The sequence below is a fragment of the Lissotriton vulgaris genome, chromosome 1_1, assembly GCF_964263255.1.
Source record: "Lissotriton vulgaris chromosome 1_1, aLisVul1.2, whole genome shotgun sequence".
NCBI lineage: Eukaryota > Metazoa > Chordata > Amphibia > Caudata > Salamandridae > Lissotriton > Lissotriton vulgaris.
The window spans coordinates 889,902,869-889,928,005 of record NC_141685.1 but is presented as its reverse complement, the minus strand read 5'-3'; the positions used below and the strand labels follow the sequence as shown (position 1 = coordinate 889,928,005).

General features: G+C 50.1%; 1 protein-coding gene across 10 annotated transcripts in view; it reads left to right on the top strand.

Annotated features, from left to right (window-relative positions):
* ATF7IP (activating transcription factor 7 interacting protein) overlaps positions 1-25,137 on the top strand; it is a 673,891-nt gene that overhangs the window by 364,254 nt on the left and 284,500 nt on the right. For all 10 annotated transcript variants that reach the window (XM_086958904.1, XM_086958898.1, XM_086958874.1 and 7 more), the window contains 2 exons: positions 17,212-17,838; positions 17,975-18,045. In XM_086958904.1, coding sequence (XP_086815030.1) covers positions 17,212-17,838; positions 17,975-18,045 — 698 coding nt within the window. The remainder of the gene's footprint in view (positions 1-17,211; positions 17,839-17,974; positions 18,046-25,137) is intronic.

The window sequence follows — 25,137 nt, the reverse complement described above, 5'->3', positions numbered from 1 at the left end:
GTGTTGGGGTATTTTTCATAGATTCACAAGCCTGAATCATTCTCTGTCGTCGAGATGGGAGTCCACCGGTAACATACACAAGCAGTGCCATAAAAAATACATAGACTAAAAAGGCCCAATGCCATCTATTAGTTGCCTATCTTTGTCCTTTTTAAAATAGGACCAAATGTTGGCTTTGGCCAATCAGCTACTAGCACCCTCTAGAACACTCCCAGCAGAGGCAAGTTCTCTTCAGATTTTCACCGCACGTAGCGTGTAAGGGAGTCTCCCTGAGTGCTACTCAGTTTTTTCCTGCTATCCAGCTAACTGACATGTGAGAGAAGAAAGACATCATCTGCCCTTGCAAAACCTGTGGGAAGAAGAGGGTCCATGTGGATGATCCACATAAAGAATGTATTTATTGCCTTTATCCCAGGCATGAGGTGAAGGACTGTAAGATCTGTCGCGCCTTCTCTAACAAAACCCTCAAGGACAGAGAGGGGAGATTACTTTTGTGGCTCCAAACCACAAGACAACGATCTTGTTCTTCTCATGAGAAGGAAAAGAGCGTCCGAGATCTTCCTCTTCTGATACTGTGAGTAAAAAACAGATAGTCAGCGTCAACGACAATTTCTCGCTCTCGTCGTCGTCGTCGACGATATGTGTAACATCATCGACGGCAACCGTTACGTCGACGGCAATCCAGTCCCCTATTCTAACTACTAAGACTTCTATTTTAAGCAGAGACACCATCGACGAAAACACCGTTGACAAAGACGCTGACGCAGGTAACACCATCTACGACGACACCATCATCGATGAAGGGAACACCGTTGACAACGGCACTACAGTTGACGTCCGCACCGTCGACAACACAGTCGATGAAGGAATTTTCCCCAATTATAATTTCTGCTCCATCAACGCCCCCGTTGACGAGGCTGTGAGAAGTTGGCCTGATATATAATGTTCACTATTCTAGTGAGCACTTTGTATCAGTCCAAACACCCCTCATGGTGATTGGTTGTAAGTCAACCTTCTAGACCAGCTATCCTAGTAGCGTGGATACGAGCAGTCTTTGGGCTAAACTCTAGAGGGCGTGTTAAGCCAGCTGTTATACCATCACATATACCCCTTGAACACCAAGTGAAAGGACACCACACAAGTGTTATGAAAATAAACAGTGTATTTATTTAGATCACAACAGCCCTGTACTCTTTAAGAGGACAGGGTACTAAGCACACAACAAAACTCTTAGGAAAATACTTTAAGTTGCACAATTTACACAAATGCCCGAGGGGCACGAAAAACCATATACTATGAAAGTGGAATGCGAAATTACTAGCAGGTAAGTACTGTACTAATAGGCTTTGGAATCGCTAGGACTACGTTACTGAACCTTCAGATTACTAGTAGGAGGCCTAGGGGACTCGGGTACAGAGTGTGCACTCTCACGTGGGATGCGGGACAAAGTCTATGGGAGCTAGTAAAGACAAAGTTAGTGTTCTCGGGCGAACCCGATAAGGTAGATCGAAAACGACAGTGGATCCTGACCCTTGGATAGTGAGGCTATGCTGGGGCACCGAAATGCCGAGTTTACCTAGCCCAGGGGCTGCAGCTGCATATGTCTCAAAAGACGTCAGGAATCCTCGTAGACGAACCAGGAGCCTGAAGAAAGAAGTTGCTGGTAGGCGACCAGTGAAGATAGTTCGAGTTGATCCAAGCCTGGATCGAAGATGGATGACACCTGAAAGCAGAGGGGACCAAGTTCGTGACTACTAGCCAGTAGTCAGGTGGCACCAGGAGGGCACCGGATGGTAGTCACCTCGACTAGGTGAGTGGGCGACGCTGTGCTCTGCAGATCTCACGGACCAGGAGGCGTTGTCGGCGACCAGGATGGAGGTGCGAGCTGTCCCACGATGGTTGATGCTGTCGACGTCGCTGGACCCAGGATTGGGGCAACAGGTCTTGGCAAATTCAAGCCCACGCGGTGGACCTAAAATGGCGTCTTGTGTGGACCAGGAGGGTCCGGGGTGCTCCTCTTTTGGAAGGGAGCAAGGGCCAGTCTGGAGCAACCAGACCAGGAGCAGTGATGTCGTCGGGCGTCGTTAAGAAGACCACAAGCCAGCGAGCTAGTAGCCAAACAACGCGGTGAGCAGCAAAAAGCAGAAGGGCCCCACGCAGATCGTGGAGATGCTGTGAGGCTTGACTTCGGTGCTGGAGCTGCTCAGGGTCGGGGCTTCTCGGACCCCAAAGCCCTCACCAGAGGATCCCTCGGCGGTCTTGCTGGATAGAAGTCGTGCAGTTCTGATGATGGCCGGTCCCTCGAGGTCTCGTCGCACCTACGGTTCTCAGCTTAGCTGTAGAGGTAGGTAGAGGTCAGAGGTGCCAGGGAAGCCGGGTCTCGTCGTGCTGGTCGGTCGGATTCCTGAGGAAGGACGTGCAGCAAACCGCAGAGTTCTTAGATGGTGCCTGCGGATGCAGGGTGACTACTCCTTAGCCACAAGGGAGAAATCTTGAGAAGAAGTCGAGAGTTCCTTTCGTAGAAAGTAGTTTCTTGATTCAAAGATGATCTAATTTGGAAGGGTCCCCGCTCCTGCCTTTATCCTAAAGAAAGGGGTGGGTGCGCGACTAGGTCCTGCGCTAGGGGTGGGACCAGGAAGGGGGGTGGTTACACCCCTCTCCCGTGCCGGACTTTCCCCAGGCCAGGGGCTGGTGTGCCCCTGGAACTGGTTCTAGCCGGCCTATGCATAGTGAGCACCGGGGTGCCACTTGCAGTCACCTTCCTGTAAAGCCCTGCCTACCCAGGATACACAAAACCCTGTCTGGGATGGTGCTAGCACCGCCCCTGACAGGAAACCCTTTGTCCAAGCTCTCCTCGCTGGAAGGACTCCCAGCAGCAGGAGGTCAGACTCGTGTCTGTGGTGGCAGCATCCATTTTGTGGAGCTGAGGCTTGAGTTAACTTTAACCGGGGTTCACAGTTACTACCATGTCGTGTCCCTCTAGAAGGGTGGAATGCTAACCCCGTCGCCAGAATTGGCGAGGGGTTAGTATTCCAATTCGTATGACACCTTACTCGACATGTTTTGATAAAGTAATACCAGAGATAGCATTTAACCGCGAGGATTATAATGCACTTAAGAGTATATGGTATGCGTTATCATGGAACAGCTATTAGGACTTGGTTCCGCAAGCTGTAGACGGGCTCAGCTCATGCCAGAGCACCATCTCACACGATTCCAAGCACTCTGCCTTCAGGATTGTCAAGGCCTGCCATAGGAGTGACTGATAGGAATCGGTGTGTCCATTTTTAGGGTTAGATATAGGTATACTATATCTCAAGCAAAGGGTGATTACACCACCTTGCCCCAGCTGTTATGCAGCCAGTTGTGTCAGATTTAGATGGCCGTCCAGGGGTGGCATAATACATGCTGCAGCCCCCGGTAGGCCCTGGGTACACCTATGCCCTGAGTTACAGGGTCTGATAAGGTGGCCCAGTCCCAATTGGATAATCCACCTAAGGTACACATGTCAATTTAGTGAGAGAGCAGTGGGGCTGGGGTCCTGAATAGCAGGTCAACTAAGTCAGAAAACCAGCAAAACACCAGGAAAAAAGTTGGGGGTAACCATAGTCGGGTATCTACCTTCCTACAGAGGCTAACTCAAGTCACTACCTTTACAAAGAAATTTTTGCACCCGTCTTTGCAAGACTATAGTAAGGTATCACCTTCGCTCCCATTGCACCTTTTGGAAGGTTATATCCAGGAAGAGGAGGATGATGATGGTGGTGGCCTATATGGGGTAGCTCACAATCCATCTGAGCTCCAAGTAAAATGTCAGGATGATGATGATGAAGAAGAGGAAGACGATCAAGAGGCACATTACCAAGAACAGTATATTGTTCCACGTCATAGCTATAAATTTAATCTCCGACAGGAACCACACCACAGAGAAATGGCTCGTCTACCACCATCATTGATACAAGAACTGCCAGCCATGTTAGCGGATTATAGACCAAGATTCCCTCCTCAAACGTCCACCAGAAGACCAGGTTCCTCATGTGGAAGAACCAATGGACGCACCAGATCCTCAAGTACCTAGTACAACGGTGAATGGAATAGGTTTGGTGCCAGCTGACCCTGGAGATCAGAACACTTCCTCTTCGGAAGAATAGGTAGAAGAGTATGAATTACCAGACCCAGCATTCGTTCCTGATCCTTGGGATGATTGTGATCCCAACACCATCCCCTCCTCCACACTTGACTTCGGACTCTCCTCCAGAAGATATCAGGGGATTTCACAATTTGTTGTCAAGCGCAACCAACAGGTTCCACTTACCCATTACTGTAAAGCAAACATAATGTTTTCTGTACGATTTTAAAGAGGACGCAAAGAAGGTGGTTCCTTCAATTCCTAGTATTCAACATATATGGCAGGTGGGTGTGAAGATTATGAAGACCCCGACATACATACCACCAGTACTGCCTCGTGTAGAAAAGAAATATAGGGCTCCGGATGAATCTCCATCTTGCCTTATTGTACATCCGAAGCCAGATTCTGTCATCTCCCAGGCAGCACAGAGACGCTCGAAGAACACTGCCACTCCGATTACTACCCCCCCCCCCCCCCAGTCAAAGAAGGGCGTCTCATGGACATTCTGGCAAAGAAGGTTCGAGGCATGTGGGCTGCTGAATTCATATCTGTGCATAGATCGCCGCCTAGTGTTGGGTCCGGATGATTGCACATTGTGTCCTGGAAGAGTCTTCGAAGTATCACGAGATAGGTGGCTCCTCCCCTGGACTACAGTGCGCATGGGCATCGCCTCCATCCCCAGATTGTTTTTTTCCGCCATTGGGTTCGGATGTGTTTCGGTTCCCTCTGTCGGGACCGATAGTTGTTTACGTTTCTACTGGAGACCAAAAGGTCTTTAGGCTGGGCGTCGGTATTGTTTTCGTTCGGGTTTGTCTTCCTTCTCAGCTCCGAACGCTTCCTGCCCCTCCGCGTGCTGTCGGCGCGGACGGGCCTACTCGACGCTCCAAGTTACTGAACATGGAACGGACTCCGTTCAAGAGGTGCCCGGTGTGCACCTCCAAGTATTCACACCTCGACGTGCACCCTGTGTGCAACAAGCGTTTATCACCGGACCATGACGAGGCCAGATGTATGGCCTGCTCAAAGTTCCGGTGCAAGAAGACCCTAAAGCATCGTCGGGCCGCTCGACTCCAGGCCCAGTTGTCGGCACCCCCTGCGCCCCCGCCGGACAACATCTTTGAAGAATTTGAAGAAGACGAAAATGTCTTTCAGGTTTCGGACTCTAGCCCTGCGTCGGAGGGAGGTGACTACGACGCAGGAGATGAGGAGTTTGATGAAGCCGGCAACGAGGTAGGGGACGACGATGGGGCCATTGCCACCGTGGGGGATAGCTCGGAGGAGGAGCACCCCCAAACTGACTCGGGGGTCAATCCCCGACATACGGCCCAGGTCGAGGGATCGCCTTCGGGCCTTACCCAAGACCTTGCTAATAGTCCAACTGCCCCGCCTCTCGGCCCGGCCACGGACATTTCTGATGCGCCACTCCCGTTGAAGAAAACGAAAGTGAAGCCATCGGGATCCACACCATCGGTTTCGAAACCGAAAGTGAAAGCTCCACTGGTGGGACAGAAGGCTCTAGAGGCGTCAACACCTAAGAAAGTCAAAATGGCCGACTTGAAGAGCCACGCCAAGATGGCCGACCCCAAGGCCTCGGGGTCGACGCCGAAGGCAAAGGCGGCCGACGCAGCTGCGTCGGCGCCGAAGATGGTCGAGGTCGACGACCCGAAAAAGGCTCCAAAGAAGCGTCAAGGCGATGCCAAAGCTCCGGCTGCGCCGGCTCCGGCCGTCGGGGCCAAGGATGGCAAGGTGTCGGCTCCGAAGACGCTGTCCCCGGCCGACTCGACTCCCGACTCGGGGAAATCGCTCGAGACGGTCAAGCCCTCTTCAACCTTGACGAAGAAGGACGCTGAGTCCCTGCAACGGATTCGGAAGGACGCTGTGGTTCCCGATCCGGAGGGCGTGAAGCCAAAGACCGCATCGAAGCCGGCAAAGGTGCAAACGCCTATTCGCTACACCCTGCTGCCAAAGTCGACGCCGAAAGCCTTCGCTCCGAAGCAGGGGACGGACGTGCCCTCGAAGGAGATGTCGACGTCCAAAGCGTCGTTGGTGGTGTCGAAGCTTCGGCTCCAGCCACTCGCGGAGGAAGAGCGCCGAGAGGTCATCATCGACGCCAATACTGGGAAATTGTCCCTCCTCAAAAGGAAAATCACCACGGAGCCGGTGCTAGAACATTTTCGGATTCCTCCTAAGAACAAGAAGGACTCGACGGGCGCTTCGGCCCCTATGGAGCCTTCGTCTCCCAAACATGTGGAACGTTCTCCAACGCGTTCTAACGCGGGGGAAGGTGACGATGAAGAGGAGGTCGAGTACAACTATCCGGCGTACTCGGATCCGGAGGAGGAACATGAACCTTGGTCGGCCAGAGCCGACCCAGACGACCCGCAATCGGGTCAGGAACCGCAGCTCTTTGCGGCAAAGACCTCACCGACGGAGGACTCTGCAGCCTTCAACGCCTTGATTGAGAGGGCCGCAGCTAACCATGATGTCGAGCTCCACTCAGATCCTGTGGATGTGGACGTTTTGTTTGACACTTTCTCAGTGGCCGAGAAGTCAGTCAAGACATTGCCAATGCTAAAAGGAGTGCTAAAGCACGCGCCGGAGGTCTTCAAGGAGCCCACTCGGGCGCGTGTCATCAATCCTCGAATTGATAAAAAGTATAAGGCAGCGCCCTCGGATCCAACATACATCAAGGGACACTTGCCACTGGACTCTTTGGTTGTATCCAACGCTCGGAAGAGGGCGAATTCACAGACAACTGGTGACGCTCCTCCCCCAGACAAAGAGTCGAAAATATTCGAGGCCTCAGGGAAAAGGATTGCTGCGCAGGCAGCTAACATCTGGCGTATTTTCAAACACGCAGGCCCTACTTGCACGCTATGATAGGGCTCACTATGACACCCTAGAGACACTGTTGCAGCACTTACCTGACCAGTACAAGGAGGCTGGGGAGATGTTAATTCAGGAGGGCAAGCTAATCACTAACGCTTCCATCAAATGTGCGCTAGATGTGGCTGACACTGCCTCCAGGGCAATCAACACTAGTGTGTTGCTGAGAAGACATGCATGGCTTCGAATATCAGGCTTTAAACCAGATATACAAACAACCATACTCAACCAAACAGTTAATCCTGACCACCTGTTTGGCCCCAAGGTGGATGCGACACTGGAAAAAATGAAAAAAGACACAGACACTGCTAAGTCTATGGGGGCCCTCCAATCTCAGCAGTTTCGGGGTGGTTCCTTTCGCCGCTCCAATTCCAGAGGCACCTCAAGGGGTCAAGCATCGCAATCCACACAGTACTATAAGGGCAATACCCAGACCTCATACACCAACAAGGGTAGAGGTGGCTACAGAGGCAACAACGTCAAGGGCAGGGGACGTGGAAACAATAGCTCCAGGTCCACCACCGCCAACAAGCAGTGACGTCTTGTCACTGCCCCCCGACCACACAACACCGGTCGGGGGGGAGACTCCAGCAGTTCCTGCCCGCGTGGAAATCCATCACCACGGACAGGTGGGTGAGATCTCTTATCCAGTACGGTTACTGTCTGGAACTTACTTCCACTCCACCAAACATACCTCCAAGAAGCCGTCCTATGTCCGGCGAGCACTTGCACTTGTTGCAGCAGGAGGTCACAGTCATGCTGCAAAAAGGGGCAATAGAGCTCGTTCCACTGCAAGAAAGGGGAACAGGGGTTTACTCCCTGTATTTTCTAATCCCCAAAAAGGACGGATCCCTCAGGCCCATCCTGGACCTCAGGCCCCTCAACTGGTATATTCTCTCGGAGCACTTCCATATGCTCACGTTACAGCAGGTGCTCCCTCTGCTTCAACAGGGGGACTTCCTGGCTACGCTGGACCTAAAGGATGCATACTTTCATATCCCCCTGCATCCTTCCCACAGGAAGTATCTCAGAATCACAATCCAAGACCAGCATTACCAGTTCAGGGTTCTGCCGTTCGGGGTCACCACAGCGCCAAGAGTCTTTACTAAGTGCCTGGCGACTGTGGCGGCGCATCTGCGACGCCAAAACGTCCACGTCTATCCTTATCTGGACGACTGGCTCATTCAGGCAAGAACAGAACAGCAGTGCGCAGACCATGTGTCACGCACTATTCATCTCCTGCACGATCTGGGATTCTCGCGGAACTATCCAAAATCCCATCTCCAGCCCGCCCATGTACGGCAGTATCTGGGCGCAACGATAAACACACTGGCAGCCACTGCGCAGCCAAACTCAGTGAGAATCGCCAGCATCCAAACGCTGATCCAACGATTCAGACCTCAGCACTCGCTTCCAGCGAAGGTGTTCATGCAGTTGATAGGCATGATGGCCTCCTGCATCTCCATCGTCCCGCACGCGAGACTACATATGCGTCCGCTTCAGGAGTGCTTGGCACGTCAGTGGACTCATGGGCAACTGACAGACCTAGTGTTGGTGAGCGGTCGGGCGTACAACTCTCTGCATTGGTGGAATCCACAAAACCTTTGCAAGGGCCGACCGTTCCAGGAGCCTGTGCCGCAGATTATCCTGACAACGGACGCTTCTCTCCAGGGATGGGGAGCGCATGTACTCCATTACACGATGCAGGGACTATGGACACTACAGCAGAGGAAGATGCACATCAACGTTCTGGAACTGATGGCAATCTTCATGGCTTTAAAGGCATTCAAAGTACATCTGTGCAACAAGGTCGTGTTGATCCGGACGGACAACATGACGGCCATGTACTACATTCAGAAGCAGGGAGGAACACACTCTCCGCAGCTGTCTCATCTGGCTCAGAGCATGTGGAAGTGGGCCATTCAGAGGAACATCTTCCTCATGGCGGAGCATCTCCCGGGCAAAGACAACCAGATGGCGGACCTGCTCAGCAGGCACAGCCACCAAATGCACGAGTGGGAGATGCATCCATCAGTATTCCAACCGTACTTCCAAAGGTGGGGTCATCCAGAGATAGACCTGTTCGCCACAAAGGAGAACGCAAAATGCCAAAGCTTCGCCGCCAGGTTCCCACACCCCCTATCGCAGGGCAATGCGATGTGGATGAACTGGTCAGGCAGATTTGCGTACGCTTTTCCCCCAGCACCTCTGATACCGCTGGTGGCACGCAAACTCAGGCAGCACTCGATGACTCTCATCCTGGTTGCTCCAACGTGGGCTCGCCAACCATGGTACACCACGTTTCTGGAACTCTCCGTGGTACCGCATCAAACGCTTCATCTCACCCCCAGCCTTCTGACGCAGAGCCATGGCGACATTCAGCACCCAGATCCGCAACAGCTCAACCTGGCGATCTGGCTCCTGAAGTCCTAGAGTTTGGCTACCTCAATCTTCCCCCCGATTGTATGGACATCATTCGGGAGGCAAGGAAGCCCACTACTCGAGCTTGTTATGCGGCCAAGTGGAAGCGTTTTGTCATGTACTGTGTAAACCACGATATTGACCCACTGAACGCTTCCATTCAGAACATTATTTGCTACCTGTTCCACCTGTACCAATGCAATTTGGCGTACTCTTCCATCCGCATTCATTTGTCTGCGATGGCAGCATACCTTCAGAATAGGCAACACCTATCCCTTTTTAAGGTCCCTGCTATCAAGGCTTTTCTGGAAGGACTCAAAAGAGTCATTCCACCGCGGACACCACCAGCTCCAGAATGGAACCTCAATGTGGTTCTTACAAGGCTGATGGGTCCTCCCTTTGAGCCACTGCACTCTTGTGAGCTTCAGTTTCTGACTTGGAAGGTTGCTTTCTTAGTAGCAATTACGTCGCTACGGAGGGTTAGCGAGTTGCAGGCGCTCACCATCAGGAACCTTTCTTCCAAGTACACGCTAACAGGGTGGTGCTCCGCACTAACCCTAAATTCTTACCCAAGGTTGTATCTCAATTCCACATGAACCAAACAATTGAGTTACCAGTGTTTTTTCAAAACCCAGAGTCACTGGCGGAGCGGATGCTCCACACCCTTGATGTTAAAAGAGCCTTGATGTACTACGTTGACAGGACTAAAGATTTTCGTAAGACCAAGCAACTCTTTGTTGCTTTTGCCTCACGCCACAAGGGAAATGCTATCTCCAAAGCTGGGATCGCTAGGTGGATAGTGAAATGCATTCAGATCTGTTACGCTAAAGCTAAACGCACTCTCACAATTCCACCGAGAGCCAACTCCACCAGAAAGATGGGGGCCTCTATGGCTTTCCTAGGTAACATTCCCTTAGAAGATATTTGTAGGGCAGCCACATGGTCTCCCACACATACTTTCACTAAACATTACTGTGTAGATGTGCACTCTAAACAGCAGGCAGCTGTTGGCCAGGCTGTTCTCAAAACGCTTTTTCAAACTGCTGCAGCTGGCACGGGCGGCCGCCGCTAATGGAGGGACTGCTATATATTCTATGCACAGATATGAATTCAGCAGCCCACATGCCTCGAACTGCAAATGCTACTTACCAGTATGCATCTGTTCTTGGCATGTAGGGCTGCTGACATTCACATTGATTTACAAAAGGGGGTGGTGATGAACAGAGTGTCTGAATTGAGCAGACCACTCTTACCCAGTCCAAAGATCAGGGCTTGATCCATCACCGTTATTTATCTCACTGCCCCATCCCAGCTCAGAACCTGGCTATATGCAAATCAGTCTGTCCCTGGCCCAGTGCATCATGGGAACAGGGCAGACTAAACTACCAAGCCAATTCTTTACCAGAAAGGAGACAAGCTACCGGGGACCGGTTTCTGGCATTTCAGCCTCTTCGGCCCGGCTTGCTTGAATCCTGATGGAGCAGTGAGAAAGGGACTCATGTCTGAGTATACCCTGCCACACCTATAGTGGCCAAAATCGATTTACAAAAGGGGGTGGTGATGAACAGAGTGTCTGAATTGAGCAGACCACTCTTACCCAGTCCAAAGATCAGGGCTTGATCCATCACCGTTATTTATCTCACTGCCCCATCCCAGCTCAGAACCTGGCTATATGCAAATCAGTCTGTCCCTGGCCCAGTGCATCATGGGAACAGGGCAGACTAAACTACCAAGCCAATTCTTTACCAGAAAGGAGACAAGCTACCGGGGACCGGTTTCTGGCATTTCAGCCTCTTCGGCCCGGCTTGCTTGAATCCTGATGGAGCAGTGAGAAAGGGACTCATGTCTGAGTATACCCTGCCACACCTATAGCGGCCAAAATCGATTTACAAAAGGGGGTGGTGATGAACAGAGTGTCTGAATTGAGCAGACCACTCTTACCCAGTCCAAAGATCAGGGCTTGATCCATCACCGTTATTTATCTCACTGCCCCATCCCAGCTCAGAACCTGGCTAAATGCAAATCAGTCTGTCCCTGGCCCAGTGCATCATGGGAACAGGGCAGACTAAACTACCAAGCCAATTCTTTACCAGAAAGGAGACAAGCTACCGGGGACCGGTTTCTGGCATTTCAGCCTCTTCGGCCCGGCTTGCTTGAATCCTGATGGAGCAGTGAGAAAGGGACTCATGTCTGAGTATACCCTGCCACACCTATAGTGGCCAAAATCGATTTACAAAAGGGGGTGGTGATGAACAGAGTGTCTGAATTGAGCAGACCACTCTTACCCAGTCCAAAGATCAGGGCTTGATCCATCACCGTTATTTATCTCACTGCCCCATCCCAGCTCAGAACCTGGCTATATGCAAATCAGTCTGTCCCTGGCCCAGTGCATCATGGGAACAGGGCAGACTAAACTACCAAGCCAATTCTTTACCAGAAAGGAGACAAGCTACCGGGGACTCTGTCCCTCACCACCCCTTGTTGTAGACATTCACATTGCCCGCCCTCCTCCCCGGCGCCTGTAGCAGCTGCAGTATTTCTTTACACATATTTTCATACTCTTAGCATAGGGCATCACTCACATATTTCACTCCATCTCTGCCAATGGCTAAAAACAATCTGGGGATGGAGGCGATGCCCATGCGCACTGTAGTCCAGGGGAGGAGCCACCTATCTCGTGATACTTCGAAGACTCTTCCAGGACAACAATGTGCAATCATCCGGACCCAACACTAGGCGGCGATCTATGCACAGATATGAATGTCAGCAGCCCTACATGCCAAGAACAGATGCATACTGGTAAGTAGCATTTGCATTCTCATCTATGGCAGTTGTTACAATCCGAGCAACAAATGTTTTAGCTATTATTGGCAGCTATGCCAGTCAGATGTAGTCTGATATGACAGGACCTGATATGGCAGAACTGATAGTTCTCATCCCGTAGGAAAACAGACCGGACGCCCAAATAATCCTACTGGCGGGTGAGCGTGCTGCTTCAGAGACAATTGATTGTGCCCTAGACCTAGCAAATACAAGTTTTAGACAGTTGGCTGGAGCGGCTGTACTTCGACGCCAGGGGTGGCTGAAAACAAATACCTTCAGACATGAGGTACAAACAAAGGTCATTGATATGGCTTTAAATGGAGAGTCGCTTTTTGGAAAACACATTGACGAAGCTCTATTGGCGATACAGAATGATACGGACACCGCAAATTCTTTGGGAGCTCTGCAATATAGAAGAGTTCCTTTCTGAGGTGCCAGAGGTTGAGGATTTGCCACTTGCAAAGGAGGATATAAGAGGGCTCAGCAATATCAACCATACCAATCTCAGTATTGCCAATCTTAAAACCCTCCAACGTATCGCCAATCATTGATGGCTGGTTTCTCTCACCAGGGAGGCCGCAAGCTAACACCCCAATAGGGCAGTGACTCGGCAGAAAACAATGAGTACGTCAGGGTACCAGCCCAACTTCCCTCCCTGCCCGTGGGTGCGAACATTTCTGCTTATGTACAGCGGTGGCCCGAAATAACATCAGACCGCTGGGTGTTGGGCTTAGTCATCAAGGGTCACACTTTAAAATGTATTAAACGGCCACCTATTACTCCTCCCAGGGGTTCCCCTCATCTTCCCTTATTGCGAAAAGAAGTCTTGACCATGCTCCTCAAGGAAGCAATAGAAGAAGTACCATTCACTCAGAGAGGAAGAGGTTTCTATTCTCGTCTCTTCCTAATAAGAAGTCAGGTGAATGGAGACCGATTTTGAACCTAAGGAAACTCAACAAGTTTTTTAAAGACCGACATTCAGGATGGTAACACTCTCCGATATTCTGGGATACTTAAACAAAGGAGATTTCATGACTATGCTCCACATTGAAGACACACATTTTCATATTCCTACCCACCTAAACCACCGGAAATATATACGGTTCACAGTGGCTAGTACCCACTACCAATTCAAAGTGCTCCAGTTTGCCCTAAATTCAGCATCACAGATTTTCACCAAGCGCCTAGCACCAGTAGTGGCGGCCTTGCGATCTCAGAGGCTTCAAATCTTTCCATACCTCGACGATTGGCTGCTCAAAGCGGCAACAGCGCAGGAAGCCGATCAAACAACGAGAGCATGCCTCTGTCTACTCAATACATCTGGACTCACTCTAAACAGGAAAAAATCTATTTTACGTCCAACTCAAGTAATATCGTTTCTGAGAGCATCCTTGGACACCGTTCAATGCAAGGCATTCTTGTCTCATGAGACAGATGCGTCTCCAGAGGTTGGCAAAAACAGTTTCAAGAAAAGTATCAGTTTCTGTACGGATGTTCAAATCGCTCCTGGGGATGTGCTCTTCAGCAGTAAACCTAGTACCTCTAGCCAGACTAAATATGAGGCCTTTTCAGGAAGCGCTGCAGAAACAGTGGCAATGAGCTTTGGGATCTTTCAAAGATGTCATTCGAATCATGACACAGATGGTGGAAGCACTACAATGGTGGTCTCAAGCGACAAATCTTGTTCAAGGTCTAACCTTTCTGCAAAGTACCCCTGATTTTATTCTAACAGATCCCTCCATGAAGGGATGGGAGGTCATCGGGCAAATGGTCTTCGGTACAGAAAAGACAGCACATCAACAGATTGGAGCTCATAGCCATATTCCGATCTCTCTAATCTTTCCTGCCAAGAATGGCAGGTTCCTCAGTGTTGGTCCTTATGGAAAATACGACCAGCATGTACTATATAAACAAACAAGGAGGAACGAAATCCGTGACGCTATCTCAAGTAGCGCAGGAATTACGGGAACGGACAACGCTCCATGGATTCTTGTTGAAGGCTGAACATCTCGGGGGTCTACACAATACACGTTAATCAGGTCTCAGTCCAGCTGCCACAAGTGGGAACTAGAGAAATCACAGTTGGACACGGTCTTCCAAAGATGGGGGAAACCAGTTTTGGACCTCTTTGCAACGAAGGAGAACGCCAAATGCCAGTATTATGCCAGCAGGTTCCCACTAACAGGGTCAAGGGGGAATGCCCTTTTAATGCGATGGTCAGGGATATATGCCTACGCTTTTCCCCATCCCATTAATTTCCAGGGTACTAATCAAAATGAAATCGGAAGGTTGACGCCTAATCCTAATAGCACCACGTTGGCCCAGACAATATTGGTTCCCGGTGCTGCTCCTGTTGTCGCAATCGAGACCCGTTCGTCTACAACCGTCAGCAACAGTGTTATTGAGGAACACGGGTTAAGTGATTTATCCGGAGCCACATTCTCTTCGCTTGCACGTATGGCTCCTGAATTCCCAGAATTTAAAGATCTCAATATTCCGCAAGACCGTAGAGACATTCTTGCAAAATCCCATGCTGAAAGCACTATACAAACATATAATCTGAAATGGAAACGATTCTGTTGCTGGTTGCAAGCCCCTGCTGAGCAGATTTGACCTTACCTTCTCTCTTTCTGGCTAAATCAGGTCTCACCTTTTCTTCAGTAAAAGTTCCCCCTGTCTGCAATTTCCCGGTACAGGAAATCTCCTCAGATCCCTTCTCTCTGCACATCTAATCTCATAAAGCAATTCATGACAGGTCTTTTTCGCGCTTTTCCCCCAGTGCGCGCAGCTCCTCCGGAGTGGAAACTCAATGGTCCAAGAACAGTTGATGAGACAACAGTTTGAACCTATTCATAAAGCAGAACTTCAATTTCTCACATGGAAGGTATCCCTCTTGCTAGCTCTTACTTCTGCAAGAAGAGTAAGCAATATACAAGCCTTTACAGTCAAAGAACCTTTCCTACACTTAACTGAGAATTACGTAGCCATTCCGAAAGTACCAACACAATTTCACCTCAAGGAGCCAGTGATATTACCTCCCCAAACCTATCTAGTCCAGCAGAACTGGCTTTTCATACATTGGATATCAAAAGATGCCTAACATTTTTATCTTCACAAAACAAAGCAAATAAGAAAAACAGATCATCTCCTAGTAGCTTACGGTCAAGGAAAACCAGGAACAGCAGTAACGAAAGCCACAATCACCAGATGAGTCGCATCTGCGATATAATTCTGCCACGAAAAAGCTAACAAACCTCTGACAGTGAGGCTAAAGCACACTCCACGAGAACAGTCTCTGCATCTGCAGCCTTGTTTGCGTGAGTGATATTAGACAAGATATGCCGTTATGCGACATGGAAGAAAGTCCACACGTTCACGAAACACTACTGCCTGCAATCTGCAGCACGTGAGGATGCAGCAGTTGGCCAGGCTGTGCTATTGTCATCTTTTTAACTAAGGTCAAACTCTTTATTTTTCATAAAATAGTTATTCTCTACTTTCTTTCTTTATTTTTCATTAAGATAAGTGATCAAGTAACTGTATTTGACAATTTGTACCTTAATATGGTTTGTGATGTATCTTTGAATGGTTACTTCAACATTCACTGATTTAATATTTCAATATACGGTAATGCTTAGCACGTGCATTGTGTAAAAAATAGTGGGTAACTATTGGGAGTTTGAAATTACATGTCTTCCACCTTGCGCTAACGACAGCACAATTAGGGTACTGCTTGCTATTCTGATTCAGGCATGTGGATCTATGAAAGACACCTCAATACTGGATAAGAATACATGTTACTTACCTGTAACTACGGTTATCCAGCATTGGTATCTTTCATAGATTCACATGCAACCCACCTCCTCCCCGTGGAGTCAGTTCTCATTGATTTTGGGGATACTTACTTGCCACGTGTGCTTAGAAAACCTGAAGAGAACTTGCCTCTGCTGGGAGTGTTCTAGATGGTGTTAGCAGCTGATTGGCTACAGCCAACATTTGGTCCTGTTTGAGAAAAAAAGGACATAGGTAGGCTACTAATAGATGGCCTTGGGCCTTTTTATTCTATGATTTATTTATGGCACTGCTTGTGTATTTTACTGTGGGACTCCCATCTCGACGAAAGACAATGACCCAGGCTTGTGAATCTATGAAAGATACCAATACTGGATAACCGTAGTTACAGGTAAGTAACTTGTTTTCTTTCTACCGCATTAAGCATGTGCTAACTACTCTTAAAGGTGCTTATGTATATTAATGACTATCCCGGGAGGATTAGAAAGAATTGTCTTTAATCTGAGTTGCTTCAGGGTAATCTTGATTTAAATCATAAACAAATGTCCCTCCTTTCCTGGTGGAAAAAACAATAATTTGCATACGGAGAAGGATCCAAATCTTCCCCCAAAACAATTAGAGCGACTAATGTTTACAGGGCAGGATTTAATACTAGTGGAGTGTGCTTCCCTAAAAAAGCAGTGTCAATTTTCCAGTCTTTAAAGGCTACAGCCTATCAAGGAACATTGCCTGTTCTCTTTTGGAAGAAAGTGTTCTTAACAGTCTCGCTTTCAGATAGGCTTTCAATATGCATGTATTAAAAAATGCCTGATATAAAGAAAAGCTTTCTATGTATATATTTTGGAAAAACTCCTCCGGGATCCAGCGTTGTGGATAGAACTATTACATGCTTATGATTTCAATGAAGATTGCCCTGAAGGTAAACTAGTATTTAAAGGCAAGTAACTTTCCCTTCTACACAGTTGACATTTTGACAGTTTATATTTTGAGGTTCGACTTTACAAAAGACAGTTTAAGGCAGTTTAACTTGGAGCCAATAGATTGACTTTGTGTAATGTATTTACTCTGAATGTGTATTTTTCTGGAAGCATTTAAAAATACTTAATATTTGCCATTTTCACTCTCATTCTAGTAACAACGTAACATTTTTTTGATTTCAGTAAATGCTACTCACCTTGCATCGCCGCAGTCCAAGTCTCAAACTCCTGTGACTTCTACGCAAGTGATGGCACCTGTTCTTTCCTCTCCTACTACAGCTACTGTTGTAGGAACCAACCAGGTGCAGGGAAGTAGTGGCACTCCTATGTCTGTCTCCCTTCAGTCTCTTCAGTCTCTGCCTGTGATATTGCATGTTCCAGTCATGCAGAGCACCATGCAAAATGCCACTGTCATGCAAAGTACTACAGGAACACTGGTCACCAACCAGCAGTCAGGTAATATGGAGTTTATTCCCTCTCAATCCCAGGGTAATGTTGGAACCCTGAGCAAAACTCCAGTGTCCTTGACACCCGCCATCACATCCAAACCAAATAACAGCCCGTCTTTGCCAAGTCCTACCCTGCAGCGGAACTCTCCTGCCAGTGCTGCCTCCTCGGGCCCCACGCTCTCTGTCCACTCAGTTTCAACTGCACATTCTGTTGCTCAAGCAGTAAGGACTTCTTTGCCTGCTATAAGCACATCTGGACAGTATACTGCTGCGGTCAACAGAACTCAGGCACAAATGAAAGTTCCAGTCTCTTCATTTAGCAGCCCTACATCTGTGGAACCCCCTGCTCCACCAAGGGCAGGTATGTAGTGACCAGTAAATTCACAGCATATTGCATGCCTCCACATCCTACTGGTTCGTTGTGGACGGTGTTGTTGCTAAATGTGTGCCACTATCCAAGCGTATTGAAATAATAAATACTGTCCTTTGTCATTTAGATCTTCAACATAACCGAACGCCAACCTCTGACTCCATAGTGGCAAAAAGAGCAGCCGAAAGCACCACACAGGTAGGCTCTTATACTTCCTTTTGAAGATGTTGCAGTTCACTTAGCTTTGTATTAGTTAATGGTGGCAGCCATTCTGTTACTTTAGTTGGTGGGGTTTCGGCTGATATGATAGTATTGTTCTTGATTCCTGTACCAGAAGTACTTGGGGATGAGTCAGGTTCATGGAAACTGGCTGTATTGTTTCTCAAGCGATGAATCTTCTCTCTCTATCAAGTCTTCGGTCTATCAATTAATCTTCATTAACATTCCCACACGCTGAATAGTTCCCCCACATGCTGGATCTAGGAACAGATCCATCATAGAAGAGAAACTCAAATCAAAACGTATTATTGCAGCCACTGACCATCTTATCATGGTTTTAGTTTGTACTCTAAAAAAAAAAAAAATTGGGAAGTTAAAAAAACATATGTTTGATCCCCTTAATGAGAAGAGATTGTCTTTGTTTTGTTTTCTATGGTTTGTTTGATCTCTAGTCCCATCGGTTTTAAATGTAACCATATTTGGACTAGCCATGAAACGTTTTTGACTTTTTTTGTTACAAGCACTATCAGGGCCTTATCAAAGCCTTTTTCTTCTTATTTAAAGTCTTTCTTTTGATATCAGATTTTTTTGTGGTGTTTAAGAAAGTAAATGTGCAGAAACAAAGTGAAATCTGTAGCAGTTAACAAGGGAGACAGTAATTAAAAGAGAAAAGACTTTCAGTGTGAAATGGTGGAATCGTTTTGGGAGAGATCCGGTATTTTTCAACAGTGCCTTGACCTTAAAACTCAGTAAGCGTTGTTTTGGTCACCTTCAGTTAGTTTGTTGATCAACCATGATTGCTCCTTGAGTGGAAGGGACCAGAAGATGATTTATGAGAAATTAATATTTTCCGTTTTTCACTCGTGTATCACAAAGATAGAAAAAGCTTCTAATCATACATACCTTACTCAACTATCTAGGAAAGGCTAGATTAAGACTTTCGCTGCTGATGACGAGCTCAGCTCGTCATCAGCCACGGTGGTCGTGTGCGGATGACGAGCTGAGCTAGTCATGTAACGCAGCTTTTAGAAAAAAGCCGCACAGGGGAAAAATAACCGCCGCAGCGATGCGGTTAAGGAGTAGACCAAAAAGTCCACTGGAATGAACTCTCATATGGGCAATTACTCTTTCCTATATTAAGTTCAATATCTTCATTTAAATCCTAATTTCTCAAAAACAGATTTGATGAAGTATGAATATGCCAATAGTGAAAATTATGTTTGTTGCATGTGCTGCTGTTGACCACATGCTCTGCATATTCCTGCCATAAGTGTTGGGCACAGACATTTGCAGATTGTTTTACTTTGAAAAAGTCTTTGTTCTTGATATACCTTGTGACTTCTCCCTGGAGCCCACGGTGCACCCAAAAAAAAAGTCTTCCCCCTCAGATTGTGTTTTTTTTTTTTACCATCAGAGCAGACTTGAGCCCTGAAATCTGCCGCTGGATAGGTCGCAGAAGATCATGTTGGGTTGCAAGAAAGTCCAATACTTTGACTGTCAGCCGAAGAGTGACCCTCTGTGGTTCAAACTCAGGGACTCCACCAAGAGGTATCAAAATTGGAGTTCAACCTCCGGCACCAAGCCCGCTCGGCGCCAAGAGGCCACCTCTGCTTTAAATGCCTGTAGCCAAGTGCTCCCAAGCTTTGGCACCAACCCACACCGACTCAACCCGAGCCATAGAACATGCACAGTCCGAACCAAAAACAGCTTAGAAGCAAACTCTGAAGAAGATCTCAGCACCACCTTTAGCCCAGTGACATGACTCCACTCCAATTATCGCGCTACCACAGGTGTCTGATGTCGGGCAGCTAAAGCTATATATACACACACACCCTTCATCTGGGAAATACTTGCATGTCATTCTCCTCTGAAATCACAGCCAATATTGCCAGAATCGTCAAATAATGGCAAGCTCACATACTAGAGTACTCGGAAAGCTTCTCTATACCCATCAGGAGTAGTGATCAAGCCACTGTACCCATACCGTACCCTTTACCTGCTCCACAATCCCCACTAAAACATCATGCATTGCCAGCACAATCATCTCAAAGACCATTTTTACCACTGAATCTAGTAAATTTCTACCACACTGATTCAGTCATGAGTCAGTATGATGTTCTAGACCCCTATCTTGACACACCACCTCCTAGGGAGTTAGATGACCCATGGGAGGGACTATAATGCAGAGCCTGGGTATGACAATACCATCGTACCATACCCATGCAAGACCTTGCTTCTTGAAGATACAGCCTAACCTGATGTAATACAAAGTGCAGCTGAACTCTACAGAGTCAGACTGCATGTGGTGGAAGAGGTCGTGGTTTACTAGTAGGAACATTGTCAAAGACTGAAATATCTCTGCAATTTCTACCTATGTAAAAATAAAAGTGATGAAATACACAGGTAACTATTTTAACGGGCCAGTAAAGGCCTGGGTTATGACACCAAGTGTCAAAAAGAAATATAAGCTGGCTCCAGATGACCCACTATATATAAGGAGCCTTGCCCTCCTGATCGTCCATGATGCTAAGGGAAGAGCATGTGCCCACGGTAACAGGGATGCACTGCCTTCTGATAAGGAGAGTAAACAGGATAGACACAGGATTCAACATGTTGCAGTTGGGGCAGCAACGCAGTGGCGTATTGCCAACACGGTAGGCTTTTTTTCAAGATATAATGATCATTAGAAGAAGATAGACCGCTGACTGCACCTCTGCCAGCTGTGTATCCTGGAGTGGTGGCAAATATCAAATGTCAATATTATGTGCGCCCTAGATGCAGCTGATACAGCCTTCAATGAAGTCAAAAAGAGCATCATTTTATGATGACATGCATGATTGCGTATGTATCTGTCGCCCATGTGATATCAAGCTACAGATAGACTGAGTCAAGAGGTGTGCTCACAGTACTTTCTCATTCCCGAAAAAAACATTACGCTGCGACCTATTCTCAACCTCAGGTCACTGAATCAGTATATCTGAAAGAAACAGGTTAGTATTAGAGTCCTTACCTTAGAATATCCCCAGGCGTCAGAGTGGATCCGGAAACTTTTGCGTAGCAGTACCCCTGCACGTCGGTAGGCGTCGTCTGCGGCTCCGCGTCCGTCGTCGGCGTCGATGGCCCCAGGATGACGTCGTCGTAGTACTTAGATGCCGCACTCGCGCGCTGATGTCAGTTCTTCTTTTTTCCGCGCCAGCATGCGCCGATCCGGAAAAAGTGGTACCCTTAGTCAATTTTTGACAACTTTTTCGATCATTTTTGATCCTTTTTAGAAGTCTAATGACTCCGACGGTGCCGGTAGGGATGCCCGGGTTCAAACCCTGCGCCGACTGCGACTGACTGATGTCAGTTACCGACCCCCATCGCCGTTGTCTTCATTGCCAGGGCCTTGAGCACGACAAGGCCTGCTCAGACTGCCGGGCCCTGACATCTAAAGCTTGACGGGAGCAGTCCTGCAAGTGTCTCGAGCTCCGGCAGACGGCCCCGCGCCGCTCGAGGTCCCAGTCCGCGAGGAGGTCGAGGGACCGGTTGCGGGTCGGAGCCACCATAGCTCCAGGAGTCGTCTTCGCGCTCGAAGTCCTCAGGTAAGCACAAGAAGTCGACGAGAAGTCATCGCTCTTCCGACTCCCCCCGACGCTCGCGTGGCGTGGCCGGGGGTTCGGGCGGCTCCGCCGCAGGCGTCGCGGCCTGCTTCATACCCATCGGTCCCTGGGCAGAACGCGACGCCGGAGGAGATTGAGGCCTTCCTCGCGGCCATGAGGTCGCTCACTCCTCCGTCGGGCTCCGCGGCGCCTTCGGGCCCAGCGGCTCCGACTGGGGGCCCCAGCGGGTCGGGTGCTTCGGCCCCGACGCAGTCAGGTGCTTCGGTCCCGACGCCGCCGGGGACTTCGGCGCCGCAGGCCCCCACAGGATCCGGATCCGGGTAGCCGCCGGTCGACCTTACTACCTCGCCGACGCCGGCCCCCAGGGTGTCTGCTCGGGGCGGCACCGTCCCAATCCCTCCCCCGATTCGGGTCCGACGCCGGAACGGCGCCGCTCTCGACGCCGATGGGAGGTTTCTACTTCTATGACCCGGCCCCATCCTTTGGTCCTGAGTCTCAGGGGATGGGTCTGAGGACTCTCTGGCACAGGAGTGCCAGTCTTATCAGGACTGGACAGGTGAGCTAGGGGAGGCCAGTGGTCTGGACAGCTCGCTAGACACTGGTTTTGTCTCCCCTCCTACCGTGGCAATGGAGGAGGGGGCTGCTTATAGTGTGGTGCTGACGCGGGCGGCCAAGGCCTTGGGCCTGGAGCTCCCCGTTGCGGCCGTGAGGACTAACCTCCTCACTGAGGTCCTTAAACCGCAGGCAAGCTCGACGAGCCTCTGCTACCGTTTAATGAGGCCTTGTCTGATTTTATTCTGGGCACTTGGTCCAAGCCCGCCACCGGTCAGCCTGTAGATAGGAACGTGGCCAGACGCCACCGCCCGGCTCCGGGCGACCCTTCCTCTCCACCCACCCCACTCCCGAGAGCCTTGTCATCCAGGTCTCTAACTCCCAGACCGCATTCCCGGACTGCATTCTCGACGGCTCCCCCCGATCGGGAATCCAAGAGGTATGAGCAATACGTAAAAAAGATATTCTCCTCCCTGAGTTTAGGGTTGCGGTCAGTCAACACCGCGTGCCTCTTGGGCCGTTACACCCACTCTCTGTGGGACGCGGTCACGGACGTGCTGCCACAATGTTAGGAGGAGATCCGGACTAAACTCGCCCAAGCCCTTGCGGAGGGTCGAGACGCGGCACGGTACTCCATGCAGTGTGGGCTGGATACCACTGACTCACTGGGCAGAGCGATGGCAACGACGGTGGCGATTCATCGCCACGCCTGATTGAGGTCTGCCAACTTTTCGGGTGATGTCCAAAACACCCTTATGGACATGCCGTTTGATGGCCGCCGCCTCTTTGGCGACAAGCCAAAGAGGCGGCGGCCATCAAACGGCATGTCCATAAGGGTGTTTTGGACATAAGCCGAAAAGTTGGCGGTTGAGACCATGCGCTTGAGCGCTTTAAGGACTCCAGGGCTACGGCCAAGTCCTTGGGCCTCTCGGCCCTGCGCCAGCAAACGGCTGCCTTTCGCTCCTTTCGTGGCCAAGGAAGGGGCGCCCCCACACGTCCAGCCAGCCACGGGCCGCAGACTACCATCCAGCGCGGTGGCAGACGTGGAAACCGTCGTGGCGGCGGTCGGGGACAACAGCGAGGCCAGTCCACACCTACCCCTGCAGTATCCGCCTCAAAACCCTCCTAGTCCGAGTTTTCAGACCCATGTGGCGCCAGTGGGGGGCAGGGGTCGCCATCACCACCTCCACTGGCGCACTGTCACATCGGACAAGTGGGTGCTGCAAATCGTCTGAAGGGGCTACTCCCTCCCCTTCGAGGCGACCCCTCCAGCCATGCCACCGCAGTACCACTGCATGTCGGGGGATCACTTGAAACTTCTACGAGAGGAAGTTACGGCCGTCTTGGCCAAGAGGGCCATCAAGCGCGTTCCTGGGACAGAAGTAGGGTGTGGTTGTTACTCCCACTACTTTATGGTACCCAAGAAGGGCAAAGGGGGCCTACGCCCTATCATTGACCTGCGGAACGTCAACGGCTTCCGGCAGGAGAAGTTCAAGATGCTGACACTAGCTCAGGTCTTAACTGCCCTGGACCCAGGAGACTGGATGGTAGCTCTGGACTTGCAGGACGCTTATTTTCATATCCCCGACCTGCCGGCCCACCGGCGTTACCTGCGGTTCACGGTAGGCCACGAGCACTTTCAGTTTACCGTGCTCCCCTTCAGCCTTACCAGCGCCCCTCGGGTGTTCACGAAAGTAATGGCGGTGGTCGCAGCTCTTCTGCGCAGGTTAGGGGTTTCAGTTTTCCCCTACCTCAACGACTGGTTGTTTAAAGGCGGGCTCGTCCCAGACAAGTAGTCAGCCACCTCAAGACTACGGCTGACCTCCTGCACCTGTTGGGGTTCTCCATCAATGTGCCGAAGTCACACCTGTGTCCCTCTCAGAAGCTCCTCTTCATCGAAACGGTTCTGGACTCAGCGCAGTTTCGGATTTATCCTCCCGAGCATCGGGTTCGGGATATTCATGCTCTGATTCCGATCTTTCAGCCGTTATCCTGAGTCTCTGTCCGGTTGACGCTGTGGCTTTTGGGGCTGATGGCCTCCTGCATCCTTCTGGTGCATCACGGCAGGTGACGGATGCGGGCTCTGCAGTGGGCCCTGAAGTTTCAGTTGGCCCAGCATCAGGGCAACTTGTCCGACCATGTCTTGATCTCGGAGGGCACTGTAAGACAGTTGCAGTGGTGGCTCACGGACCGCGATTGGGTCAGCGGCAGATCCCTCTTCCTACCCCAACCGGAGCACGTAGTTGTGATAGACGCATCCCTCCAGGACATGGGGGGCCACATGGGAGAGGCGGAGATCAGAGGCCTCTGGTTTCCGGCGGAGTCCCGGCTCCACATCAACCTTCTGGAGCTGCGGGCGATCCGGCTTGCACTGAAGGCATTCCTCCCCTCTGTCCGGGGGAGTGTAGTGCAGGTGTTCACTGACAACACCACCGCCATGTGGTACTGCAACAAACAGGGCGGGGTGGGGTCATGGACCCTATGCCAGGAGGCTCTGGGCCTCTCGCAGTGGCTGGAACATCAGGGCGTGGCCCTGGTGGTTCAACACCTGGCAGGTTCCCTGAACGCCAGGGCGGACGAACTCAGCCGTCGGTGCATGATGGATCACGAATGGTGTCTTTCAGCAGTGGGGAGAGCCTTTGTTAGATCTATTCGCCACAGAAGAGAACACGCAATGTCATCAGTCCTGCACGTTGGAATTTCCAAGGCGGCACTCGCTCGGAGACGCTTTTCGTCGCAAGTGGAGCTGCGGTCTGTTCTACGCCTTTCCGCCTATTCCACTTCTGCCCCGAGTGCTGAAGAAGATCAGACGAGACCGGGCCCAAGTTATCCTTGTGGCTCCGGACTAGGCACGAAGATACTGGTATTCCGAGCTACTCCGCATGTCTGTCGATCCCCCCGATTCGCCTGCCTCTTC